The sequence below is a fragment of the Bos mutus genome, chromosome 22 (assembly GCF_027580195.1).
Source record: "Bos mutus isolate GX-2022 chromosome 22, NWIPB_WYAK_1.1, whole genome shotgun sequence".
Taxonomy (NCBI): domain Eukaryota; kingdom Metazoa; phylum Chordata; class Mammalia; order Artiodactyla; family Bovidae; genus Bos; species Bos mutus.
In genome coordinates, this window is record NC_091638.1 from 71,369,520 (window position 1) to 71,393,913 (window position 24,394).

The 24,394-nt window shown below is 59.2% G+C and overlaps 2 protein-coding genes across 4 annotated transcripts in view; one reads left to right on the forward strand and one right to left on the reverse strand.

Moving 5' to 3' along the window:
- The first annotated feature begins 316 nt into the window (after positions 1-316).
- On the forward strand, positions 317-16,075 carry FADS3 (fatty acid desaturase 3). Of its 2 annotated transcripts, none has more exons than XM_070360335.1 (12): positions 317-714; positions 9,687-9,797; positions 10,216-10,329; positions 10,991-11,092; positions 11,203-11,325; positions 11,587-11,647; positions 12,180-12,256; positions 12,702-12,799; positions 13,117-13,213; positions 13,352-13,431; positions 13,606-13,731; positions 15,027-16,075. In XM_070360335.1, exons 1-12 carry the CDS (start codon positions 508-510, stop codon positions 15,076-15,078), a joined length of 1,248 nt encoding a protein of 415 aa, XP_070216436.1. In that variant the 5' UTR covers positions 317-507; the 3' UTR covers positions 15,079-16,075. The 2 variants fall into 2 exon arrangements, with proteins under 2 accessions (XP_070216436.1, XP_005901356.2); XM_005901294.3 differs by having other exon boundaries at positions 318-714; positions 10,216-10,413.
- Positions 16,076-20,675: 4,600 nt separating this feature from the next.
- Positions 20,676-24,394, reverse strand: part of FADS2 (fatty acid desaturase 2) — a 46,123-nt gene continuing 42,404 nt past the window's right edge. For both annotated transcript variants that reach the window (XM_070360334.1, XM_070360333.1), the window contains exons 8-12: positions 23,946-24,043; positions 23,593-23,689; positions 23,221-23,300; positions 22,646-22,771; positions 20,676-22,322 (exon numbers count right to left, since the gene is read on the reverse strand). In XM_070360334.1, the coding sequence (XP_070216435.1) occupies positions 22,271-22,322; positions 22,646-22,771; positions 23,221-23,300; positions 23,593-23,689; positions 23,946-24,043 (453 nt within the window). In that variant the 3' untranslated portion in view covers positions 20,676-22,270. The remainder of the gene's footprint in view (positions 22,323-22,645; positions 22,772-23,220; positions 23,301-23,592; positions 23,690-23,945; positions 24,044-24,394) is intronic.

Here is a 24,394-nt window from a genome sequence, read left to right on the forward strand (position 1 = left end):
CGCAGACTCTAGTTCAGGGCCCCACGCGGACCGGGCCCCCGAGGGCGCGGCGGCCGCCGGCTGCCGGCTTCACCTCCCTCCGGCCCCGCCCTCCCTGCCCCGCTGGGCAAGAGCAGGGTTGCGCCGGTGCCCCCCACAGGCCGGGGTGTGGTGGCCGCGGAGCCCCGCGGGCGGGGCGCGCCCGCCTAGACGCCGCCCTCCCAGCCGGCCTCGCCGGCTAGCGGCGCAGCCAATGGGGGCCGAGCCGCTGCGCGGGGATTGGGGCGGCGGCGGCGGGGGCCGGGGCGCGGGGAGGAGGCGAGGCGAGCGCTGTCAGCGCGGTTATAAGGGAGGGAAAAGTTGCCCGTGGACAGCCGGGCCGGCGCACGCTCGTAAGGAGGCCGCAGCGGCAGGGCGGGGCCGCGGAGCAGCGGGTGGCAGCGGAGGCAGTCTCCGATCGCTGCCTCGCTCCCCTCGGGGTCTCCGCTCGGCGAGGTCCCGGGTTCGCGAGGACTTTTGCGCGCAGCCATGGGCGGCGTCGGGGAGCCAGACTGGGAACCTGGGCAGCGGGGGGCGCCGCTGCCCACCCTCCGCTGGGAGCAGGTCCGCCGGCACAACCTGCCAGGCGACAAGTGGCTGGTGATCGAGCGTCGCGTCTACGACATCAGCCGCTGGGCACAGCGACACCCTGGGGGCAGCCGCCTCATCGGCCACCACGGCGCCGAGGACGCCACGGTAAGGCCGCCCACCGCCGGCCGGGTGGAGCCCCGGTGCTCGGCGGGGCCTGGTCGCTGGGCACCGTCCCCTGCTCCATCGCGGGTGGGAGCGGCGCGGCGTGGGAGCCGGGTGGGTGCTTAGCATCCTTCCTACTCACGCTGACCTTTGACCTCCTGACGGGGGACCCAGAGTTGGGAGGGACTGACGGGGGCCTGATGTGGAGTAAGAAGACCACAGCCCGGCAAAAGAACCCGCACCCCTGGGGCTGAGCTGCAGCAGATGTCTGTGGGAGGAAGGCGGGGGTCTCAGAGGTGGGTGTGTCCAGGCAGAAAGCGCTGGCCCTAGGTGAGGGCGCTCCCTGATGCTCTGGTGTTCCTCCTCTGGGTTCTGAGTGCACCCCCAGAGACGGTCTTCATGCTGGGTGCTTGCTGGATGCCAGAGGTAGGGCGGGTTCCCTAGGGGCTGGCAAGGATGTGCCCTCACAGGCTGGAGGCAGGGCAGCAGAGCCTGGGCAGGGCCTAGAGGTCTGTGGCTTTCCCAGGAACTGCTGTGAATGGCTCTGAGGGGCAGTGACTCACCTCTCCTGGGCTAGCAGCTGCGTGTGGGAGAATTTTGCCAGTCAGGCTGGGTGGGCCTCTTCGGAAAGCACAGTCACCCCAGGAACAGGCGGGCCCCTGTGGACCCCAGCTTCCCCTCCGCAGCCATGTCGAGACATTTTGGTCAAGGAGGAATGTGGCCTGTCCAGTGGGACCATTTGGCAGAGGAGCCATCAGGCTGAGACTCCTCACCAGCCCCTTTTCCCAGAGACCGCCCACCCCCTCCCCCCAGCCGAACAATAGGGCTTGGGGCCATGACACTCTGTCCTTGACCATCCCAAATTCTAGATTGGTCACCCTGGGCACCAGGAAGTTCTTCAAGATTCCAGGGGATGCATCGCTAACTGGCGGGGCTTTAAATAACAAAAGAGATTGTGTCCTGTCCCAGCAGGGTCAGTGGCCCTGTTTCCAGAACCACCTTCTCTCTGCCCACTGCCTTCTCTAGTGGGTTGGGCGATCTTCCTGGGACTCTTTTAAGGAAAAAGTCTCTCTTCCTCACTTTCCCTGGAAGCTGAGAGGTTAGGGATCAGACATCTCCTGAAACTCTAGAAGGTGACAGTCAAACCCTTGTGTGCGGTGCCAGGGGCCCACGCGGTGGCTAGGGAGTGTGAGCTGACTGAGGGCTGGTGAGTGTGTGACCGTCTCCAGGCCTATATGTGTGTGAACGAGGCCTGTGTTTGTGTGCATGGTTACACACACGTGCATTGCTGCCAGGGCGTTGGGGTGGGTTTGGGGGGTGGGTTGGTAAGGAGCCGCAGCTCCTCCCCCCTCCCCTGGGCTGAGCGCTGGCCACCCCTCCAGGATCCTGGAGGTGGCTGCTCTGGCCTTTTTTCAACCTCTGACCTGGCGGACAGGATGGAGGCTGGTGAGAGGAAGATGATGAAGAATGTTTGTGAGTCACTTTTTCCTGCTTGGTGCCCAGGCCTATGCTGGGGACCCTCCTGTGTGGGAACCCCATCATCCATTTAGCTCTATACCCTGAGACCCCACGTGACCGCTTTCTCACTGATTCCTCACCAACAGGGTCCATTTTCCCATTTCCATTAAAAAACATGCTGTCTGTTCCCTGGGGCCATGGACAGGCTCTGCCATTGGAGGCTCTGAGTGACCTTGAACCAGGCATGTCACTCCTGTGAGCCTCAGTTTCCCCATCTGTAAAGTGGGGACAGCGGGGACAGACAGTGAGCCAGCTGAAAGTGGGACTGTGCCTTTGCAACTCTGCGGCCCCACAGCTGCCACGCAGTTGTTCCCAGTCAGCGTGTGTTGCCGGCTGATAAGTGTGAGTGTGCCCTGCAGACCGTAGAGTGCAGTGGACAGCCATGACATAGCCACCTCTGGTTCATTCATGTCTGTAACAGGGTGTGATGTTAGGCCATCTCTTAGCTTTCCTGAGGCCCAGACACTGGGCTTAAGTTGCCACCAATACCTGGTCTGTTCAGCCCAAAGGGGTTATGAGGAGATTGGGGGTGGAGGACCCTAGGTTTTGTCTGTGGTGAGCCCACAGGGCAGAGCAGGGCTCAGACAACCCAGGGCCTGGTGTGGTCCAGCCCAGACCCCCAGGCACCCCAGCCCCTGCCCTGGAGCACTGGTGGGGGTGGGGTAGCCATGTCACAGGGGCTGTGTTCCCGCAGCCACCTCTTACCAGCCCCTGCCGCCCATCAGCTGTTCTCCTGTTCAGGCCACAGAAGCCTTCCTGCCAGGAAATTCCCAGAGTTCCTGTGCCGTGAAGTCAGCTTGTGGCCATCCTGGGATACAAAGCCGGGTACCCTGGGGAGAGTGCTCTGGGCCCTGAGCCAGGTTCTTCTAAGAGTCATAGGCAGTCTGAGACTAGAGGGGCCAGCCAGGGAGGGGCAAGGCCCAGCCACTGCTGGTCATAAGTTGACCAGGGCTGGGCGCTGAGCACCTACTATGTGCCAGGCTCCGAATTCAGCGCTTGATTTATAGACAGTCCCTCTTTGAATCCTCATGATACATCTATGGGACAGGTACTGTTATTATTTCCATTTTACAGATGAGAAAACTGAGACTCAGAGAGGCAAAATGACTTGAAATTAAGTGACGGGTCTTGGATTTGAATTCACAGCCCATCTTGACCACCCGCTCCACTGCCGCTTCTCTGTTTATTTCGTTCGTTCATTCATCCTTCAATTATTAATTCACTGGATTCAACAGCAGATACCAGCAAGCATATCCCATATGCCAAACCTTGACCTAACCTCTGAAGATACAGCTATGAACAGAAAATCTGCTGGGAAGGACTTCCCTGATAGTCCAGTGGTTAAGGCTCCACACTTCCACTGCAGGGGGCACGGGTTTGATCCCTGGTTGGGGAACTCTCATCCCTCATGCTGCATGAGGCAGCAGAAAAAAAATCTGCTAGGAGGATGTTCCTTGGCAGAGGGGCCAGCTAAGGCAAAGGCTCAGAGGTGGGGCCATACTCCATGCATTCAGGCAATAGCAAGACCATCGGCGTGGCCGGAGCCAAGCAGTGAGGAGAAGGGCCAGCAATGAGGACCGGCGGTAGCAGGGGAATCAGGACTTTGGTTTTATTCTAAGGGGAGAATGCAGGGCAGAACAGAGAAGACAGGGGAATCTGACGTATCGATACATTTTAAAAGGATCCCTAGTGAGGAAGGGGAAGGCAGAGCCTCCCAGGAGAAGAGGGAGGTGTTAACAGATGATAGGACCTCCCCCCAAGCCCTGCCAGGGGAAGCCACTTGGAAGAGGTGGCCATTCACCTGGGCCCTGAGGTGCAGGTGTGTCCAGGGGAGAGGGCAGGTGATGCTGGGCTCAGGGGCACCAATGGGAACCATTAGGATCTAACTCTGGGTGGTATTCAGACAACAAACTTCAGAGGTGATCCCAGTGTTGGCCCATTTTGCAGATGAGGAGACTGAGGCTGAATACGGGTGATTTAAAGGGACCTTTTTGGAACCCTCAAAGGGCAGGACCTTTGTCCTTGGGCTTGGAAGGTGGGCTTTGTGTCTGGGAGTTGGGTAGGGGCAGGTCTGGGCAGATCTGAGGCTCTGGAGTGAGAGTGGGGCCAGAGAGAGGGGCTGGCCGGGGACTCAGATGACCTGGTCCCGAGGCCCACGCTTTGCTTCCACTACCACGCTGGCTGCCTTGAAAGCTGCCTAATGGCCACTCCTGTGAAGCTTGCCCTCTCTGGGCTCTGTAGGTGTTTTCTGCAGTGTCCCCACCCACCCAGGCCCCTGGAGGAGCTGGGTGGTGGGGGGATAGGGGTGTTGCAGTGCCTTGGGGAGGTGTCAGGATTGTGCAGTGCTGGGCAGGAATGTGGGGATGCTAGCGGCCTAAGCACCCTGGGAGCCCATCTACATTTCCTCGTAAGGATGCCCAAGCGGCAGCCATGGGTTTCTCAGGAAACAGCAGCAGGAGAGAACCAGAACTCAGTGGTGGAGAGAGGACCCAGGGGTCCACTTCATGTCACAGCTGGGTCAGTGGCACCTGTGAGGCCAAGGGTGCTGGGTGGAGGAGACCGCCCTCTCCCAGGCCACCACACTCATCACCAGGGACACCAGGGATGCTGGGGGGGGATAGGGGCAACTTCCTGGGGCATCTGCCATTGAGCAAGACTCTGCTGCTTGGGCAGGAGTTGGATACTCATGTCCAGACCTGTGTGCCCTTTGGCCTCAGTTTCCTCTTCTATAAAATGGGGATACTGATAGTGCCTCCCCACTGGCTGGAAGGAGCATTTGGCCACTGGGAGTGAGATCCGGCTCACCTTTCAAATCTTCCCACTCGAAAGGGAGGGAGGGAGAGAGAGACGAATTCCTGAGTGTGCCCACCCCCATCCTCACAACCCACTGAGCAGAGGTTAAGAGGAGCAGACCCAGGCCACCTGAACCCCCAGCTGCTCCACCCCTTTCCTGATCTGGAACATTCCAAATTCTTTGAAGAAGTGATCAGAAATGCTCCCCACCTCCACCTTATCTTTGGGGTGGAAGGTGTCCTGCCTCCTCGCCTCAGGCTGCCCAGAACATGACCAGCAGGGCATACCTCTACCCTCCCGCCTCCCGCCTGTGGGCCTGGATCTCTGGGTGGACCGCGGTGAAGGGCAGCTGAGGCCATGGGGACCAGATGCCAGGCCCCTTCTCCATGCTCTACCTGCACTGACTCAGTCCTCTGGCAGCCCCACGAGATGGGCACGAGTGATTCCTGATTTACTGATGACAAAGTACAGGTAGGAGAAGGGGTGTGGTCTTGTCTGCGGCTCCATGGCTTGGCGTGGCTCATGAATGACTCAGCTCCTACCCTCTGCAGGCTGCCTCCTGAGTCTCCCCATGCCTGCCCTTAACCAGCTGCTCCCTGGAGTTCAAGGCGGGGCTGGGGGCCTGAGCAGGGGCCTTTCTGAGGCTTCCGGGGACTGAGGCAGGGCTGGGTGGGAGCTGTGCCCTGGGAGGACGTGGACCTCACAGGAGATCCCTGGGTTTGAATCCCTGCTCTGCCACTGCAGACTCTGGGGCAGGTGGGCCCACCACTCAGAGCCTCTGTTCTCCGCCCCCGGCAAAATGGTTCAGACCCCCTTTCTGGTGGGCTGTGGAGGGTCGGCCTTGTCCACATATTCACACCTGCCATCCTGCGCCTGCTCTGTGCGGGGCTCCGAGGCCACGGCCGTGAACAGGGCCTGTCCCTGCCACCTGCAGTCTATGTTTAGAGACACCATTTTAATTCTAGAAGTTTCACCCAAGTCTGTTCCAAGAACCAGTGAGGCCTTAGTTGCCACCTCCTTGGGGGAAAGTCACAGGGTTTGCACCCGTGCCCCTGAGAAGATGTTTCCAGATGCACTGGGGGTGGGCATGGGGGGAGGCGCAGTGTAAGGCTGGGACCTCCTGCAGTGCCCTGAAACTTGGTCAGTGCAGCCCCAGAAATGCCAGGACCACCTTCCTGACCCCCACACCTTGGCCTCTGAGCAGCCAGATCGTTGGTTACTCAGGATGGTGACCAGCCTCGTGATGAGGACCCCCTGCCCCCACCTAGAAGACACACCGCCTCCCCTCTGACCAGGGAGTGGCCACCCTGAGGCTACTGCCAAGGGGCCACAAGCACCATTTTACAGGCAGACCAAGTTCTGGCCCAGCCTTCATCAGATGGAGCTGTGTGACCTTGAGTAACTGGCTCAACCTCTCTAAGTCTTCTGCCCATTGAGATTCCTGAATGTTTAAACAGAGGCCAAAGAGGACTGGGTCACACGGCCCCAGCCAATAGTCCAGGGAAAAAAAAACTGTTTGCTGAGGTTTGGGTCTGAAGCCAGGGACCTACTGTGTTGATACTCAGACCGCAAGAAGTGTAGGCTCTGGAGTGCTCAACCCAGCCCCAGGAACCTGGGCTGCTTTCCCAGTATCTACCCACCCATCAGGTGGAGACTTGTCCATGAGCTCCGGGATAGTCCCACCTGGACCTGAGGCGGCTCACCCCTTCCCTACTCACTGTAAGGGACACACCTGGCTGGAGGTCTCCTGGGTGGGCCTGGCTGTGGCCTCTCCCTCGGGGCATCTCCAGGCCTGGCTTGGGTACATCCGGGTGAGGGGAAAGGAGTCAGGGAGGTGACCTGCTGCCCCAGCTGCTCAGCTCAAGAGTATGGCCCTGGAGCATCTGGGGTCTGCCGGGTGCTGGGGTGGCCCCAGAACAGACTCAGAGGTCAGGAGAGAGGAGGGCTGGGAGGGTAGACATCCTGGGGCCGTAGCCACAGGACACGCGTCTGGTGTGTGTGTGTGTGCACGCGCGCGTGCGCGCACGCCAGGCTGTGTCTCTCTGGGTACCCGAGCGACTGCCCGTGCGCGTTGTTCCCGAGCGTGGCTGTGAGCCTTCGTGGGTTGGTGGTGGTGTGTGCTTGTGTAGAGGCACACGCTTATGGCACTGAATTTCTGTGACACCTGTGAGCCTTGGTTGTTACACCATTTGTGAGCGTGCCGTGTGCCTGTTTGTATGTGGGCTCTGTGCACCACCAGGGGGGTTTCAGAGGAAATGAGAATCAGAGTCAACGCTCATTCAGGCTTAAAACAGACGGAAGTTCTGACATGCTACACATGGATGAACCTTGAAGACATTATGCTAAGTGACAAGTCAGTAACACAGACTATATGATTCCTCTTCTAAGTGTCAATTCTTTCTGTTTTTGTTTTTTCTGGCCGAGCTGCATGACTTACAGGACTTTAGTTTCCTGACCAGGGATTGAACCTGTGCCCTGTGCAGTGGAAGCATAAAGTCCTAACCACTGAACCACCAGGGAATTTCCTTCAAGTCAATTCACAGAGAGCCGTACCTATGGTTTTCGGAGGCTGTGAAGTGAGAGTCGCTCAGTTGTGTCTGACTCTTTGCGACCCCATGGACTATACAGTCCGTGGAAATTCTCCAGGCCAGGATACTGGAGTGGGTAGCCTTTCCTTTCTCCAGGGGATCTTCCCAACCCAGGGATCAAACCCAGGTCTCCCACACTGCAGGCGGATTCTTTACAGCTGAGCCACCAGGGAAGCCCAAGAAAACTGGAGTGGGTAGCTTATCCCTTCTCCAGGAGGTCTTCCCGACCCGGAGTCTAACTGGGGTCTCCTGCACTGCAGGCAGATTCTTTATCAACTGAGCTCTGAGGGCTGGGAGAGGTAGAAATGGGGAGCTAGTGTTTCATGGGGACAGAGTTCCAGCTGAGGTAGATAAAGAAGTTTTGGAGATGGATGGCAGGGATGGTTGCCCAACAAGTGAATACATTTAATGCCACTGAACTGTACACTTCGAAATGGTGAAAATGGTCAATTTTATGTATGTTTGACTACAATTAAAAAGAAAAAAAAAAGTTAATGCTCTTGGCTCTAGAGCCAGAAAGGTCTGGAGTCTCATCCCTTGGGTTTGCCCCCTGGATTTGCCTAGTTCCAGGCAGGAGAACAGACTTGTTCGGGGTCACGGTGAGCGGGGTCAGCCAAGCACAGCAATTTTCCTCTTAGCTCCCCGGCCAACACTCCCCAGGTGGCCAGGGCCATGGCAGCTTCCTGAGGGGCCAGCCTCCCCTCGACCCCCTGTCTCCCCGGGGTGCTGCCCCCCCCATCAGAGCTCTTCCCTGGAGACAGATCTATACCAATACAGCCCTGTCCCCTACTGTGAGCTCCAGGGAGGGGCCCCAAGTCAGCCTTCCCAAGGACCTAGGTTATTCCAGAAGCTACACCCTTGGAGCCCCCAGGTCCTCAGGCTGCTCTGGGCCAGGAGGGGAGAGCAGCTAACAAGGAAAGGGGAACCCCTTGGGTGAATCCTGCAGGTGCGGCCTCTAGGTGGGGGCTGGAGGGGCCTGAGGTTCTTCTGAGCCCGGCACAGGATGGTGTGGGGGATGTCGTGCAGTAATGCCCACCAGGTGCTGCTAGTCTCATTAGCGAGAGGACAATAGCAGCCAGCAGTCACCTTCCTGAGGACATCCCCATCCCAACTGGCCCCAGACACTGCTTCCGCAGTCCAGGCTTCTGGTCAGCTGGGGCTGGCTCACTCAGAAAGTCCAAGGATAAAAACCCGTTTGCGAACGACAGTGAGCCAAAGACATGAGGGCTAGATCAGGAAGGCTGAGCCCTAGGTGTGATGTTCAAGTTTACTCACAGTTCAGCGCTGTCGAGCATGAACGATGGGGGTCACTTCCTGACCAGTCCCTCTCCTCTTTATCTTTATCCCTCAGCCCTTTATCTTCCTTGAGGTCGCTCTCTTCCTCTAACCCCTTCTGCTTTGCACCCTGCCCCCACCCCCCGCCACCATTACACAGAATAACAGGAATGTTAGATTGTTTATTAAACTTATTTAAAAAAAAAAAAAACTTATTTTGTCCTCCTGCTTTTCAAATTAGAGAAGTTTAACTGTTCGAGCATCTTCAGGCTGTGTGGTCTTCGGTGGATTTTTTTTTTTCTCCTGGTGGCCCAGTGGTCATCAATTGCCAATTTCCTCACTCACACGTTACTCACTGCTTATGTTTGTAAAAGCTGGTAGATCTGACATTTGTGACCCTGTAGAAAAGCATGTGATTTTGAGAAAGCTTTCCCGCTATCTTTTTTGGAAAAGTCAAACCCTTTCATGAACGGAAGCAGAGTGTTCCAGGGAAAACTTTCTGTAAATCCAGATTTTAAAACACCCAACCAAGTTTGAGGAAAGGCCCCATGGCAGGGTGAAGCAGCTGGAGTCCAGTAGGTGAGGGGTACCCAAGCAGGGCACCCAGGGCCTGGGAAGGACCAGGGAGGACTCATGGGCAAGGCTGACCGTCATTCAGTTGTGACTAATGAACAACTAGCTGCCTGCCTGCCTGTTCTGCCCTTCCATCAGCAGCCCTTCTGCTTTGTCTCTGCCTGCTGCCTCTGGGTGCTGCCCCAGCTGTCTGTCTGTCTGTCCACCTGACTCTCTGCTCTCCTTCAGGATGCCTTCCACGCCTTCCACCAGGACCTCAGTTTTGTGCGCAAGTTCCTGCAGCCTCTCCTGATTGGAGAGCTGGCCCCAGAGGAGCCCAGCCAGGATGGACCCCAGAATGTGAGCAGGGCCCTGGTGGAGGCTAAGCCCCTCGTGTGGGGCTGGAAGAATGGGGGCATTGCTGGTAACAGCTTCATGGTTTGCCAGCCCTCCCGAGCAGACAGTTGCTGGCAGAGCTGTAGGGACGCCTGCACCAGCATTTCCTGGGGGACTCCAGGAAGACCCCCTTCCTTGCTCTGGGCCCTGCATCCCCATCTATGATGAGGATTTAGATGAACTGAGCTCTAAGGGTTTTCCCTGCTTCTCAGGCTCCCTACACTTTTTGTGGGGATGGGGGAACCCCAAGCTGGCACTCCATCCCCTTTGGCCACACCCCTTGGACCCTAGGAGGAGTGGCTGTGGAGGGTGGTGGGGATGGAGGGTGGGAGTGGGGGGCCTCCCTCGCTTCCTCGGCTAACCAGCTGTTCCGCCCCGACAGACCCAGCTGATAGAGGACTTCCGAGCCCTGCGCCAGGCAGTGGAGGACATGAAGCTGTTTGAAGCCAAGCCCGCCTTCTTCGGTCTCCTGCTGGGCCACATCCTGGCCATGGAGGTGCTCGCCTGGCTCATGATCTACATGCTTGGCCCCGGCTGGGTGCCCAGTACCCTGGCTGCCCTCATCCTGGCCATCTCCCAGGTGACCCAGCACTGTCTTGTAGACACCTAGACTGACAACAGCCATGGCCTGGCACACGCGGGCACTTGGGAAATGTTTGCTGAAAACAAACATTGACCAGCAAAGAAAGAAAACATTTGTTTCTTTGTCTGCAAACAAAGAATGACCAGCTAGAGGCCCCATAAGTCCAGCTTCATTTTAAATGAACTAAGGAAGCGCTTTACTTAGTACCCCTCAGGGAGCCCAGGGTCCCTGGAAGGCTGCTGCCTGCAGCCCCTGGACCTCCCCAGCTCAGCTGTCCTTGTCTCTTAAAAGATGAATCTGGGGACTTCCCTGGCAGTCCAGTGGTTAAGACTCGGCACTTCCATTGCAGGGGGTGCAGGTTCAATCCCTGGCAGGGGATTCCACATGCCGTGCTGGGCGGCCAGAAAATAAAAACTAAATTAAAAAAAAAAAAAAAGGAAGCTGGTCCACTAGGGTCTAGAGTGGAACGTGAGCTGTGGCGGTGCCCTGCGAGCTGGGAGGGCTGGCTGGCCAGGGCTCCGGGCTGGACCCCCGGCAGCTCCCTGCCACAGCCCCGGACCCTGCGTCTCCCCAGGCCCAGAGTTGGTGTCTGCAGCACGACCTGGGCCACACGTCCATCTTCAGGAATTCCCGGTGGAACCACTTGGCCCAGCAGTTTGTGATGGGGCAGCTGAAGGTGAGGGTGGGGGCGGAAGGCGGGCTGCCGGCGGGGGCCGAGTGGGGACGGGGCTGCATGGGGAGGTGGGCATGACCCAGCCCCACACCTGAGAGCCCCCTCCCCCGCAGGGCTTCTCTGCGCACTGGTGGAACTTCCGCCACTTCCAGCACCACGCCAAGCCCAACATCTTCCACAAGGACCCAGACGTGACTGTGGCGCCTGTCTTCCTTTTGGGGGAGTCGTCCGTTGAGGTGCGTGGGGGGACACGCTCAGGCCAGGCCTGCAGCGGAAACCTGGTGGCCCCAGAGCCCCCCAGCTCCAAGGTGGCCCCGCCCCCTACTCTATCTAGTTCTAGGCAGAGCCCCTGTTCCCAGGGTGCCCCCGCCCCACCTCCCAGTGGCTAGAATCCAGAGTTGCCTTGGCCTCTTGGCCCAGCCAGCCCCCTGGCCCTGCCCAGGGCAAGGAGGGCCTGGAGAGCCACCCTCCCCAACGGGCCACCTGTATCCTCACAGTACGGCAAGAAGAAGCGCAGATACTTGCCCTACAACCACCAGCACCTGTACTTCTTCCTGAGTGAGTGTCCCCTTGTCCTCCTGGGGGCGGGGGCACAGATGGGGTGGGGGCCACGCCGGGGCCTGCCTTGTCCACTGCACATCTCTGGTCACCCCAGCCTGCAGCCCATGCAGCTTTCCGTGGCCAGCCTCTGCCCTAGCCCTTCCCTCCACTGGGGTGCCTTCTGGTCAGCGGCGGTCACAGCCCTGGCTGCAGCTTTCAGAGTTCCTTCTTGCCCTCAGTCAGGGCATCCCGAGCCCTAGGGCAGTTGTGGGGGCCACAAGGTGAAGATTAAAGGGTGGGGATATATCAGGCTGGTGCCAACCTGCAGAAGGGGCATGGGGGAGGCGGTGGGGCAAGGACCAGCCTGGAAAGGCTCAGACACCGAGGGCCTGAGCGAGGACCAGGCCTTGTGGGTGACGCAGGCTCATCCCTACTGGGTGGGACCAGCCTCCAGCCCTGCTGGAGGAACAGAGCCCCCTCCCCATCCCTCTGGCCGGCCCACTCTGCACCCTACCCTGCTCCTGAGCCCCCCTCATGCCCCTCCTTGCAGTCGGCCCGCCGCTGCTCACGCTGGTGAACTTCGAAGTGGAAAATCTGGCCTACATGCTGGTGTGCATGCAGTGGATGGTGAGCGGGGGCCCTGCCAGCTCCCCCGGGCATACAGCTGTGGTGGAGGAAGGTGGGGTGTGCGTGTAGTGATGTGGAACACGTGTGCTCGAGAGCAGGGGGCGTGAGTGTGTGCGTGTGTGGTTGCCAGGTCAGCGTGTGCACAGGGTGTGATGTGCGTCTCTCACAGTGAGAGATGAGGGTGGGGACCCCCTGGGCCCCCTCTGCCAGGTATTTGTCTTCTGGGCAAGGCTTCCTTCATCCCACACCCTTGCACAGCATCCATGGTCAGCCCTGTAAGGCTGGCAGGCGAGGACTTGTCCCTTTACCTGGCTGAGAAACCCGGGCCCAGAGAAGGGGTGGTGATATGCCCGTCTGAGGCACATCGAGCCGAAAGGATGGGCATGACCTCAGCTCCCCCTCCGGGCTGCCTCGCGGCCTCCCCCTCCTCCTCCTTCCTCTACAGGACTTGCTCTGGGCCGCCAGCTTCTACGCCCGTTTCCTCTTGTCCTACATCCCCTTCTATGGCATTCCTGGGGCGCTGCTCCTCTTTGTGGCTGTCAGGTATGGCCAGGTTTGGCATGACAAGCAGAAGAGCACCCTGACCATGGCCCTCAGTGTTTCCATCTGCAGAATGGGGACAGCAGTACTGTCTCCCTGGGCTGTTGAGTGGCAGCATCCAGGGGGTGGCGGGTCTCAGGGAAGCAATCTGGGGTGTCCGCCCTCTTGAGTAGGGCTGCTCTGGGCTCAGCCTGGCAGTGGCCTCCATGCCACTTGGCTGCTTGAAACACCAGTGGGGAGGAGTTGCGATCCCATAGTACAGATGGGGAAGCTGAGTGGTCAGCAGGATGTGGGGCAGCACCTTGAACCTCCTCTCACAGGGTCCTGGAGAGCCATTGGTTTGTGTGGATCACACAGATGAACCATATCCCCAGGGAGATTGGCCATGAGAAGCACCGGGACTGGGCCAGCTCTCAGGTGGGCAGCCGGGGCAGGGTCCATCCTGGGGATAGGGGTGGGGTCCCCAGCTGGGAGGAATGGGGGCGCTGATGGGGCTGCCGTGGGGTTGGCGCTCTGTGCCAGCCCCCGCACCTGTGCCCCGCCCTCTCCTGGCAGCTGGCAGCCACCTGCAACGTGGAGCCCTCGCTCTTCATCGACTGGTTCAGCGGACACCTCAACTTCCAGATCGAGCACCAGTGAGCGCAGACCCGGGGGCGGGGTGAGGGGGTGCCATGGGGGTGGGAGTGAGCCTGAGTCCCCGTTTCCCATCTACTCCGGGAGAGGCCAAGACATCTGCCCTGGACTTCCCGGAGGGCCCGGGAGAGGTGGTGCCCGGGTCCGGGGGTGCCAAGGCACTGTCTCCCCTGCAGTCTCTTCCCCACGATGCCGAGGCACAACTATCGCAGGGTGGCCCCGCTGGTCAAGGCCCTGTGTGCCAAGCATGGCCTCAGCTACGAGGTGAAGCCCTTCCTCACCGCCCTGGTGGACATCATCAGGTAAGGGCCGTCCGCTCACGGTGGCTCCCCGGGGCCTCCGCCCACCCCTGGGGCCCGTCAGCCACTCCCTGAGCACCCACCTGGCTCTCTTGAGTTCTTGCAGGTTCCTCTCTGGGAGCTGGCATTCAGGGCCTTTCCCATCAGCCTCTCTGCCCTTGGCCTGTGACCCCACCCCCGTCCTTCCCAGTGTCCACTCACACACAGGCCCAGGCCCGGTCCTCGTCAGTGAGCAGAACTTCCCGACATCCCTGCCTTCCTGGAGCTGACATCTGAGCAGGGGGAAATGGAGAACAAGCAGTTAATTACAGAAAATAAGTAAATGACAAAATGCGAGAAAGGGAGAAGTGCTTCAGCAAAAAACAAAGCAAAACCACAAAACCTTCGGGTGGGTACAGGAGAGGAAATGGGGGGTACCAGGCAGAGATGCAATTTTTAGTTGGGTGGCAGGGTGGGTGGTAAGAAGGCAATGTGTGAGCAGAGACAGGGAGGAAGGGAGAGGGCTGGCCGTAGAGACATCTGGGGGCAGCATGTCTGGGGCCGGGGAATAACCGTGCAAAGGCCCTGAGGCAGGAGTATGCTAGATGTGTGGGAGAGCCACTGAGCAGAGGAGGGACACACAGGACTTGGATTTTGGAAGGGTGCTCTGACTGCAGGAACGTACTGATGGGGCAGAAAGAGCAGAGTGGGGTTCCTGCAGCTGTTCAGGGGTGACCGGGCTCGGCCCTGGTGGTAGCCTCGACAGGGGAACAGAGGCCAGAGTCTCAGCCGGAGCTCTTCCATCTACGTGCCTTAGCACAGGCTGTTCCCTTTACTTTGAGGCCTTTCCTTCTCTACTGGTGTTTGAATTCCTCCTTCATCACCCTCCCAGCCCGATCCTCAAAGCCCCTGCCACTTGGCCTGGCCCCTTTCAAACACCTGGCACAGGGTTTTCCTTGCAAGTTACTGATGCTTCTGGTTCCCTCCCCCGCCTGATATCAGGCTGGTGGTGGGCACATTGCATGCCTCACAAATCTCTGGGTTGCAGGGCTCAGCAGGAGGAAGCGACAGAGAGAGCCGGGTGAGGAGGGACAGACCCACCCTGGCTCCTGGCTGGACATGGCCTGGGCCCTTTCCCCTCCCACCCAAGGCCTAGGTTCCACTGCAGTTAATGAAAGTGTAGCCGCCTCTCCCAGTCCTCCCCTCCAGGACCCCACCCCAGCTGCCTGCCCATCTCCCCTCACACTCATCATCGTGGGGGGAAAAGGTTAATATCTTGCAGTTGAGTCCCTCATATCTTCCCTACCCCCACCACCCAGGTCCCTGAAGAAGTCTGGCAATGTGTGGCTGGAAGCCTACCTCCACCAGTGATGACCGCAGCACCCGGGGCCCCAGCAGCCACCAAGCCACCCAGACAGGCTTCTTCACCTGCCCCACCTCGCCCTGCCTCAGGCTGGAGGCCCTGTCTGTCCTCTTGGGTCCTCTCCCCGTCTGCTCCACAGCCCTACGACCATGGCTCTAGACCCACTAGGACCCGGGCTAGGGGCATGGTGTATAAAGACAGTGAGCGTGACATGTTTTCCTAGAGCAAAAATTTAGGGGAAAAATGTTATTTTTATATAAAAACAAACCCAGGTATGTTATGGAGTAGATATTTGCATGGATTTTGGAACTGGAGTTCAGGTCCTTGGGCCATCAGGGTGTTGGGAGGTGAGAGGGCGGTGGTGGATGGTGGCTTTCTGAGTTGACCTCTGCTCTGGGTCAGGGAGCTGAGCCCCGGGCTCAGATGCCCTGAGGGCCTGGTCCCTTCCTGTTCTTCATCCAGTCACCAGCAACCTTGGTAGTTCACTCCAGGCTCACCCCACTTCACTCCTTTGCATAGTTGGACAGGGAGGCTTCCCTGGTGGCTCAGTGGTGAAGAATCCGCCTGCCAGTGCAGGAGACACAGGTTCAATCCCTGGGTCTAGATTTCTTGGAGAAAGAAATGGCAAGCCACTCCAGTATTCTTGCTTGGGAAATCCCCTGGACAGAGGAGCCTGGTGGGATAGGGTTGCAGAAAAAGTCAGACTAGACTTAGCGATTAAACAACACAGAGAGAGACAGAGACTGGCGGCAGACGGGGGCCGAGGGCCATGTATGCGGGCACCCCCAGATCACAGGAGGCACCCCTGTCCGGCATCTGCATTGGCCTGATGGCCAAGGGGCCTTAGAGGGCCACTGGCGGGGGTCTGCTGCTGAACTCAGAAGTATACCTGGCATCACACCAGTGAGTGGGTCCACAGGAGGTGATCGGGATCTCCCCCTGCCCCATGCCTGTCCGGGACCAGGTGCTGGTTTCCAGCTGCTGCAGTGAACCATTCAAGCAGGACCCCAGTGTGTGTGTGTGTAATTAATTTCGCTTCAGTTGTATCTGTCTCTTTGTGACCCTATGGACTATAGCCCGCCAGGCTCCTCTGTCCATGGGATCCTCCAGGCAAGAATACTGGAATGGGTAGCCATTCCCTTCCCCAGGGTTTCTTTCCGGCCCAGGGATTGAACCCAGGTTTCCTGCATTGCAGGCAGATTCTTTACCGTCTGAGACACCTGGAAGCCCAAGGACCCCTGGAACAGGGCTCTTTCTGTCCCGAGAGTCTGAGAACAAGGTGTGGTCCTTCACTGAGCCTTGGGCTCCTCATCTGGAAAATGGGTGTTGGCCTGGGCCTCTGGTGTTTGGACACTCTTGGGGGGCTTCCTGAAGGTGGGAAGGAGGGAGAGCCGGGCTTCTGGACCCCTCTGCTCAGCAGCTCTAAACCGAGTGGAAGGTTTCCTTAGAAGTGTCAGCAGATTGAGAAAAAAATGGAAACACTGAGCTAGGATTTCTCTGAGGGCTTTCTGGCCCAGGGGCTGGAGTCTCCCCACCAGCTGCAGGACTGTCCCCCACCATTTGTCCCCAGGGCCCAGACTGGCTTCCCTACAGGAAGTGGAAGGGGGCAGGTTCTTGTCCAGTCTTTCCCAGGACCTCCAGTCTCACCCTGACCCACTCCACACCGTGTCCTCCTGTCTCACCCTGACCCACTCCACACCGTGTCCTCCTTTTCTCTGGGGTGGGCAGCCAGGAGGGAAAGTCCTGGACTCCAGGCTGTGACATTGGGGAAGTTATGCAATCTCTTGGGAGTGATAGTGTGACCTCCTAGGGTGACAGAAGAGATACCTGTGGAAGGCTTTTTGCTGAGAGCCTGCAGCAACAGGGCTGAGCCATTTATCTTAAAAATGGGTACAATCCATGGCCCTGGGGCCATCACAAGCTCTCACCTGGGACAAGCACGTGGCTGCCTCCCAGCCTGTTTTGTCCTTGAAAGGTACTTCCTACCTTGAAAGTAAGTCCCACTTCAGGGCCCCTGCCCAGGCTGTTTGTTCTCTTTGTGGGTGTCCCCTTCCTGTGGTCACCTGCTGACTCCTGGTGCCCTGTGGGTCCTGGGATGGCAGTCGCCCAGGGCAGACGGTCAGCGCCTTTCCTACAGCGACCCTGATGCCCTTATCAGGGAAATACTAGCACATGGAAGGAGGAGCCTGGTAGGCTGCAGTCCATGGGGTCGCACAGAGTCGGACATGACTGAAGCGACTTAGCAGCAGCAGCAGCGGACTCAGGGTGAGCATGCGCCCCGCCCCGCCCCCAGAAGGAACGCTGAGCCTGCAGCGCCACCCAGGGGCACCTGGAATAGCTGCACCAATGTGGAGCAGGTCATGCTCTGCTGGTAGTGGCCCCTGGTAGTGGCCGAGGGCATTGCGCCCTCAACGTCTGCAAACGGGTAGTTGCCTAGGAATAACTTGTTTAAAGGACCAAGTGACTTTGGGTTCCAGAATCATTGCGGACAGTGACTGCAGCCACGAAATTTAAAGATGCTTGCTCTTTGGAAGAAAAGCTATGACAAACCTAGATGTGTTAAAAAGCATAGGCATCACCTTGCTGACAAAAGTCCATAGTCGAAGCTATGGTTTTTCCAGTAGTCATGTATGCATGTGAGAGTTGGAACATAAAGAAAGCTGAGTGCCAAAGAAATGATGCTTTCGAACTGTGGTGCTGGAGAAGACTCTTGAGAGTCCCTTGGACTGCAAGGAGGTCAAACCAGTAGATCCTGAAGGAAATCAGTCCTGAATATTCATTGGAAGGTCTGATGCTGAAGCTGAAGCTCCCGTACTTTGGTCACCTGATTCGAAGAGCCAACTCATTGGAAAAGACCCTGATGCTGGGAAAGATTAAGGGCAGAAGGTGATGGGGGGATAGAGGATGAAATGGTTGGATGGCATCATCGACTGAATGGATGTGATTTGGGAAACCTGATGTGTTCATGGGGGTTGCCAAGAGTCAGACACAACTTAGTGACTGAACAAACAACAAAATGACCACTGGGGAAGCCCCCTGGCCTGTTAGCCATCCCATTGCCTACTGCCTGGAATCCTTCACTGGTGGGTCATCTTTGCCCTTGTTCCTCCCTGTCCCTTATGCTAGAATCCCTGGGGCCAAGTCATCCACCCATCTCCCTGGCTGAGTTCCCCCTTCTGTCTATAGATTTCTTTTGTAGTCTCAGGGCCTGGGCCCGGTCTGTGCAAAGAAGGAGGGAAGGGCCTTGGTAGAGCCACTAAGAAAAGCAGTGTCCCTGCTTTATGATGTGCACAGTCTTGGGCCCAGAAGAAAAGCAAAAGTCTTTAGGGAAGCCTTGTTCATTTGCCCCTTCAATCGGCCAGCATTTATTTACTTGGCGTCTTCCATGAGATGGCCTGGGCAGATTGGGAAGATGGAAATTCACAAGAACCAGCCCATGCCTATAATGTTGGGAGTGGCTGGTAGGTCACATGCCCAAGCAGAGGGCAATAGAGACATGGTCTTTTAAGTCCTGGTACGCTAGGCGTTCACTTGTTGTGTTTATGATGGGCTAGTTCCGGTCCTGGGGCCCACCAGGCCCTGGTTCCTTCACAGATGGGTGTAGGTACCCCACTGGATCCATAGCTAATCTTTTCCACTTCAGACTTGGACCAGGGGGCTCCTTGAGAAGCTGTGTCCAGAGGGGCACACCTCTCCAGGGATGGCACAGCTGGGACAATTGAATTTTGATTGCCCCAAGGCTCTGTATCATGAGCAGTGGCCTGTCACTCCGGGGCAGTCTGTGCCCAGTCCAGGTGGCTGCCACCTTTGCCCTGCCCCGCCTGGCTCACCAAAGGCCTCCTCTTGGCTCCCAGTGAGCCAAGAAGGTCTGAGTGTCCCTTCCCATTGGAAGCCTGAGAACTTGCCAGGCCAGTGACCACCGCTGGGGCTCTAGGTCCACAACCAGCCTGGACTGCCCTGCCAGGCCCTCCTCTGGGCGTTTCCACACCACCCGCAAAGCTGATACATTTTTATCAGGGTGGACAGCTTGCCATGGTGAGCTCTTATCCCCTCTGCAGGGACTAACTCCCCTCGTCTCCACCCACTCCACCCAGCCCCTCGCTCCTCTGGGGAGCCGTCTGACACTGATGTGGGGCAGGAAGAGCCCAGGCTCTGGGAAATGGCCCTTCCCTTGTGGGGCGCCCCCTGGGGAAGGGGAGGGCCAGGCGGGGTGAGGGCCTGGAATTCAGCTGCCCAGTCCTTTCCTCTGGCTTCAGCTTCCTCCCCTGTGAATCGAGGTTTGTGTCTGTAACCACTGGGGGGGCTATGAGTTTGGCAAAGGGTGGGGATCAGAAGCCCATGATTCCATGCTGGGCAAGAGCCTCAGCAGAGTATGGGGAAGGAGGGGCAGTTAGGCAGAGAGCAGGAATGAGTCTCCCCAGTCCCTGGCCCCAAGGGTGGAGAAGGTTGGGAGTGTGGGGGATTAAGTCACAGAAGATCCACCTGGGCCAGGATTTACCTGATGCCCTCAGAGTGGCAGCAGAATCCTTCCCACCACTCTCCCCCTGCTGGGATCCTGGTTGTCACTGGTGATGGACGCTGCACTTACAGCTGGCCGGGTGTGTGTGTGTCTATTACTGTACCATCCTGAGAGTCAGAGTGCTGGGCCTAGCCTAGGTAGGAGACAGAAGACAGGCACAGGTAAGGGGGACGGAATGTATGTTCCCCAAGGCCTCCCAGACTCCAGGGCCTCTAATGGGTGTCAGGGCAGGGCAAGGCCAAAGGCTCACAGGTTGTTGAGAGATGACGTGTGCCCACTGGGGAATCACACACATGCTAGCCGGACCAGCTGGGTGTCCCTGCCAGCTACACTGAGGTCACAAGTGAAGCGGCAGAGAGGACAGGGGTCTACTCTCGAGCCTTCCCCCACCCTGCTGGGAGCAGATGCAAGGCCAGGTGGGAGCTCCTGAGGTCCTGGCTCCCCGAAACCTCTTGGCACTTCTTTGGCACTCCCAGCTTGACCTGCCAAGCTGAGCCAGCCCAGAGGGGAGGCCATAGAGAGCAGTGCAGGGGCCACGAGGAGGCTCACTGCCCTGGCACGTTCCCTGGGGCTCTTCCCAGGCTTGGGGGACCCAGTGAGCCCCTGCATGGGCACAGGCGCCACAAGACACCTGGTCCCCAGGGCTCCCTCAGCCCCTTCTGAGACTCTTCCCCTAGGGCTCGGGACACTGACCAGAGAGGGGCAGGGCCGAGGTTGGCAGAAGCGAGTGACCCGGGGCCTGCGGGTGGCCCCTCAGGAGGAGGGGGATGGCGAATGAGGATGTCAGGAAGGTGGCCTGTGCCCCCCAGAGACCTTTGGAAAGCCTCAGTCCACAGAGTCCCCAGAAAGAGGAAGGAGGGCTCACTAATCTGAGCCATTTGCCCAAAACTCCTGGCCTGATGTGCACTTTAGGGAAGGAGAAAGGAAGTTCTCCTTGAGCAAAGGTGTGGGGGTGGGGTGGGGGGATGGACAGAGGAAAGTGCTCCCAGCGCAAAGCAGACCCCCTTCTCCATACTCCATTGACACCCCACCCAGCATCAGCGAACGGGAAGTGGAGGAGAATCAGGCTGGCGCTGAACAAGGAAGTGAGAATAAAATCATTTATTTCCAAAAGTGTAGAGGTGGGGAAGCAACATGATAAAAATTAAGGTCAGTTCCCTATGGATCCAGTCTGCCTCAGGGGAGGGACAGTGGCTCTTTGGGCGGCCAGTTCTCAGTGGGAGGGCTTCAGGCAGTCTGATCCCTTGTTGCCATGGCAACCCTCAGGTCCATCACCAGTCAGAGCTGGTCCCTCCTGCCCCGCCCTCCCCTGGAGCTATCTACGGGTTAGTGGGTTAATTTCCAGATGCAGCAGCTCTGGATACTCCCAGTGGCCGCCAGGTTCCCCACCCTCTCACTTTCCTCTCCCCTCAGCTGTCTGGCCTTCGGCCCCAACCCCTCTTTGTCCCATTGGGTACCCCCACCCCCACCAAGTCCCTGGCTTCTCTGGGTTACCCTCCTCGGGGACTCTTTCCCTCTGTCTCCTGACAGTCAGGGCCATGGAGGCCTCAGTGAGTGAGCCCAGCTCAGCCCACTGTGGGGCCTGGGGAGGCTGCAGAGGGCCTGGGGGTGGGAACAGGCAGATCTTCCCAAGGCCCAGTCCCACCGCCACCCCCGGCAGAATGCATCCTGTAGCAAAAGGTTAAAAAACAAGTAAAAGACACAAGAGCTTGATAGACCGGGAAAGAGCGTGTCCACGCAGGCAGCCCCAACGTGGGGAGGGGCTGTGATGAGCTGCTGGGCTCCAGTGCCCACTCGCAGCCTGGAGGGCCTAAGTCCGCACCAGCCAGGTGGCCAGGGACTGGCTGGCACTGCCTGGCAGTAACAGAGCACTCTGGGGGGGCAGTCCGACTGCTCCAGAATCTTGGGTCTCCCAACCAGAACAAACATCTGAGCCTACAGGCCGGCTCACCCCTGACCTGGCCATTGCTTCTGCTGAGCTCTTCTGTGGCCCTGCCCCCCTGGACCAGAGGTCACAGGCTCTGGACTTGGGTGGCGGCGGGATGGAACTGCTCAAGCCCTGGGTCGGAGGGCTCCGGTGGGGCCAGGACATTTCCCTTGGCCCGGAGGCCTGAGCTGGCTGCAACGCGGGTGAAGGGAGCCTGGTGTCAGGGCCAGCGCCCTGGACATCTGAAGAGAAAGTGGGGCCTGCGAGGGCGCCCCCAGTACCGACCCGGCGGTGGGAGGGAGACCCAGGGAATCCAGCACATCATCACTCCACAGAAGGGCAGAGGATTGGCGGCTGTCCGAGGTGGTGGGGCCAGCCTGCAGGCTCAGGGAGCCGTCCCACCTGCCGGCTGGGACCCAGCCCTGCGGTGCGGACCTCAAGAGCAGGGAGAAAAGAGGGTGGTATGAAGCCTGGAGGCCAGGCTGCAGGGGCTCCCAGGCCGCACCTGTGTGTGTCTGGTCTGGCTTCAGGACAGAGGGTGGAGGCGGGGCGGGACCCAGGAGGGAGGGTGTCGGAGGGAGGCGTGAATGCCTCGAAACCAGACAGCAAGAGAGGAAAGACCGAGCCTCAAGTCTGTGGGCCGTGCACCACAGCCTCCTGACGCCCCTCTGAGCAGAACCCCGCCCTCCCCTTCGGCTGCCACCCCCACCTGCTCCCCACCACCGTCCCCGTGGGTGCCCCAAGGGCTGCAGCTTCATTTGTGGAGGTAGGCGTCCAGCCACAGCTGCCCAGACTTCCTCAGGGACCTGGGAAGAGGAGGAAATGGATGGTCAGGGAGCAGGTCGACGGGGCCGAGGGGCCAGGGAGCCGCAGAGAGTCGGGGTCTGCGGGCCTGGGGGCCTCCTCTCAGCTCTCCATCAGCAGCCCAGGGACCCCGGGAGGGACCTTGTCCAACCCAGACAGAGGCCAGGCAATCCCTAGTGACAGAGGGGCCAGGTGGGGGCACCCGTGCCAGCAGGGCCCCTCTGGTCTCCACCTCGGGCGGTCCCATGACCAAGTGCCTCCCAGTCCCCTCCCTGTCCCCCAGGGACCTGGGGGGTCCCCGACCCCCATGCCCACCCCTCCTTACCCGATGATGTCTTGCAGGGCCCGGAGCAGCGGCTTCTCCTGGTACTCAATGCCGTGCTTGGCGCACAGGGACCTCACCAGGGGGGCGATCTTGTGCAGGTTGTGCCGGGGCATGGTGGGGAAAAGGCTGGGGAGTGCACGGGGGCGGGCGTGAGGGCTGGCCCACTGCCTCCACTGCCCAATTGGAGGCTGGCCGGGCCCGGGAGACCCTGTCCGCCTCTCCCTGCGTGCCCGCGGGGCAGCTGGCCTGCAGCAGTAAAGGGCTGGGCCTCGGGCTCCTTATCAATAAAGGGACCAGTTGCCCGCCCTGCCAGGCTCACGGGATCCAGGAGGATGCCAGGCCCCATGTGCAGGGGTGGGCGCCTCTGTGATCACGTGGCCTGGGGAACAAGAACCCAGGCCTCAAGGGGGCTGGCGGGCGGTGGCGGGGGTGGGAAATACAGTCTAGGGTCGTTGGGGGAAAGACAGAGAGAAGGAGCCCCCACCTGCTGCCCTCTGCCAGGTGAGGCTGGTGGCAACTTGCCTCCACTGTATGCCCTCCACCCACCCCCACTCCATGCCCACGCCTGTGCTCACTGGTGCTCGATCTGGAAGTTGAGGTGCCCACTGAACCAGTCATTGAAGAAGGACTGCTCCACATTGCAGGTGGCTGCCAGCTGTTGGGGAGAAGTGGGGTGAGTGGCTGGAAGCAGAAGCACAAAGGGACCCCTCTCCCTTCTGTAAGGCCCAGCCTTCCCTGGGTCTCACTGCCCTGCCCCGATTTCCCACTGGTCCCTCCAGAAGGTCCCAGCCACTCTCTCCTGCCCGGCCCTGGCCCTCCCAGTGGAAGGACACTGGCAGCCCCAGGGAAGGGCAGGACAGTGCAGGGCCTACTGGGCAGCCACGCTCCTGGGGACGTGGACCTGGGCTCCGTGGGGCCCCCCGGCAGCCAGCGCTGGCTGCCCTCACCTGGCTGCTGAACCAGTCGCGGTAGGGCTCTCGGTCAATCTCCATGACGATGTGATTCATCTGTGTGACCCACACAAACCAGTGGCTCTCCAGGAACCTGGAAGGGAGCTCGGCTCAGTGTGCAGCCTGGTGGCTCAGTCTCCACGGGGTCCGGGGAATCGGTGGGAACCGAGTGTCTCTCCCAACCGCAAACGGGGCAAGTGGAGAGGGTTGAGTGAAGCCCCTTGATGAGGGGCCCGGGCAGAAAGTGGGACCTCTGAGGCTTTCCTCGGTGGACGGGGGCCTCACATCAAACCCCCATCAGCACCAGTGCTTGGGGGCCAAGGGGCTAGTAGCCAGCAAAACTCAGGCACCTGATGAAGTTGAGGAAAAGGATGGATCCCAGAACACCATAGAAAGGGATGTAGGTGATGAAGAAACGGGTGTAGTAGCTGATGGCCCAGGCCAAGTCCTGTGGAGAGAAACACAGTTAGACGTGGGAGTGTCTTGCCCTCCTGGGCATGTGGTCCCAACCACAGGTGTGTACACAGCAAGCCCAGCTCACTGCTGAGTGAAGAAACCCTACGGGCCTCCAGGAAGCTGCATACTGGGTCCAGCTAAGGATCCAAGGCCTGCCAGAGGAGGGTGTATACGACAGTCTTTGTGTCTAGGAGAAGGCTGAGCGGTTTTAGCAACGTGGAGGGGCTACAAGCTCTGCATCTAGGGAAATCCGCAGGGATGGGGACTAACATCCTAGTCCTGGGGATTCTGGAGGTGTACTACAATGTGCACACACCCTCGACACCCACAGGCTCACAAACTG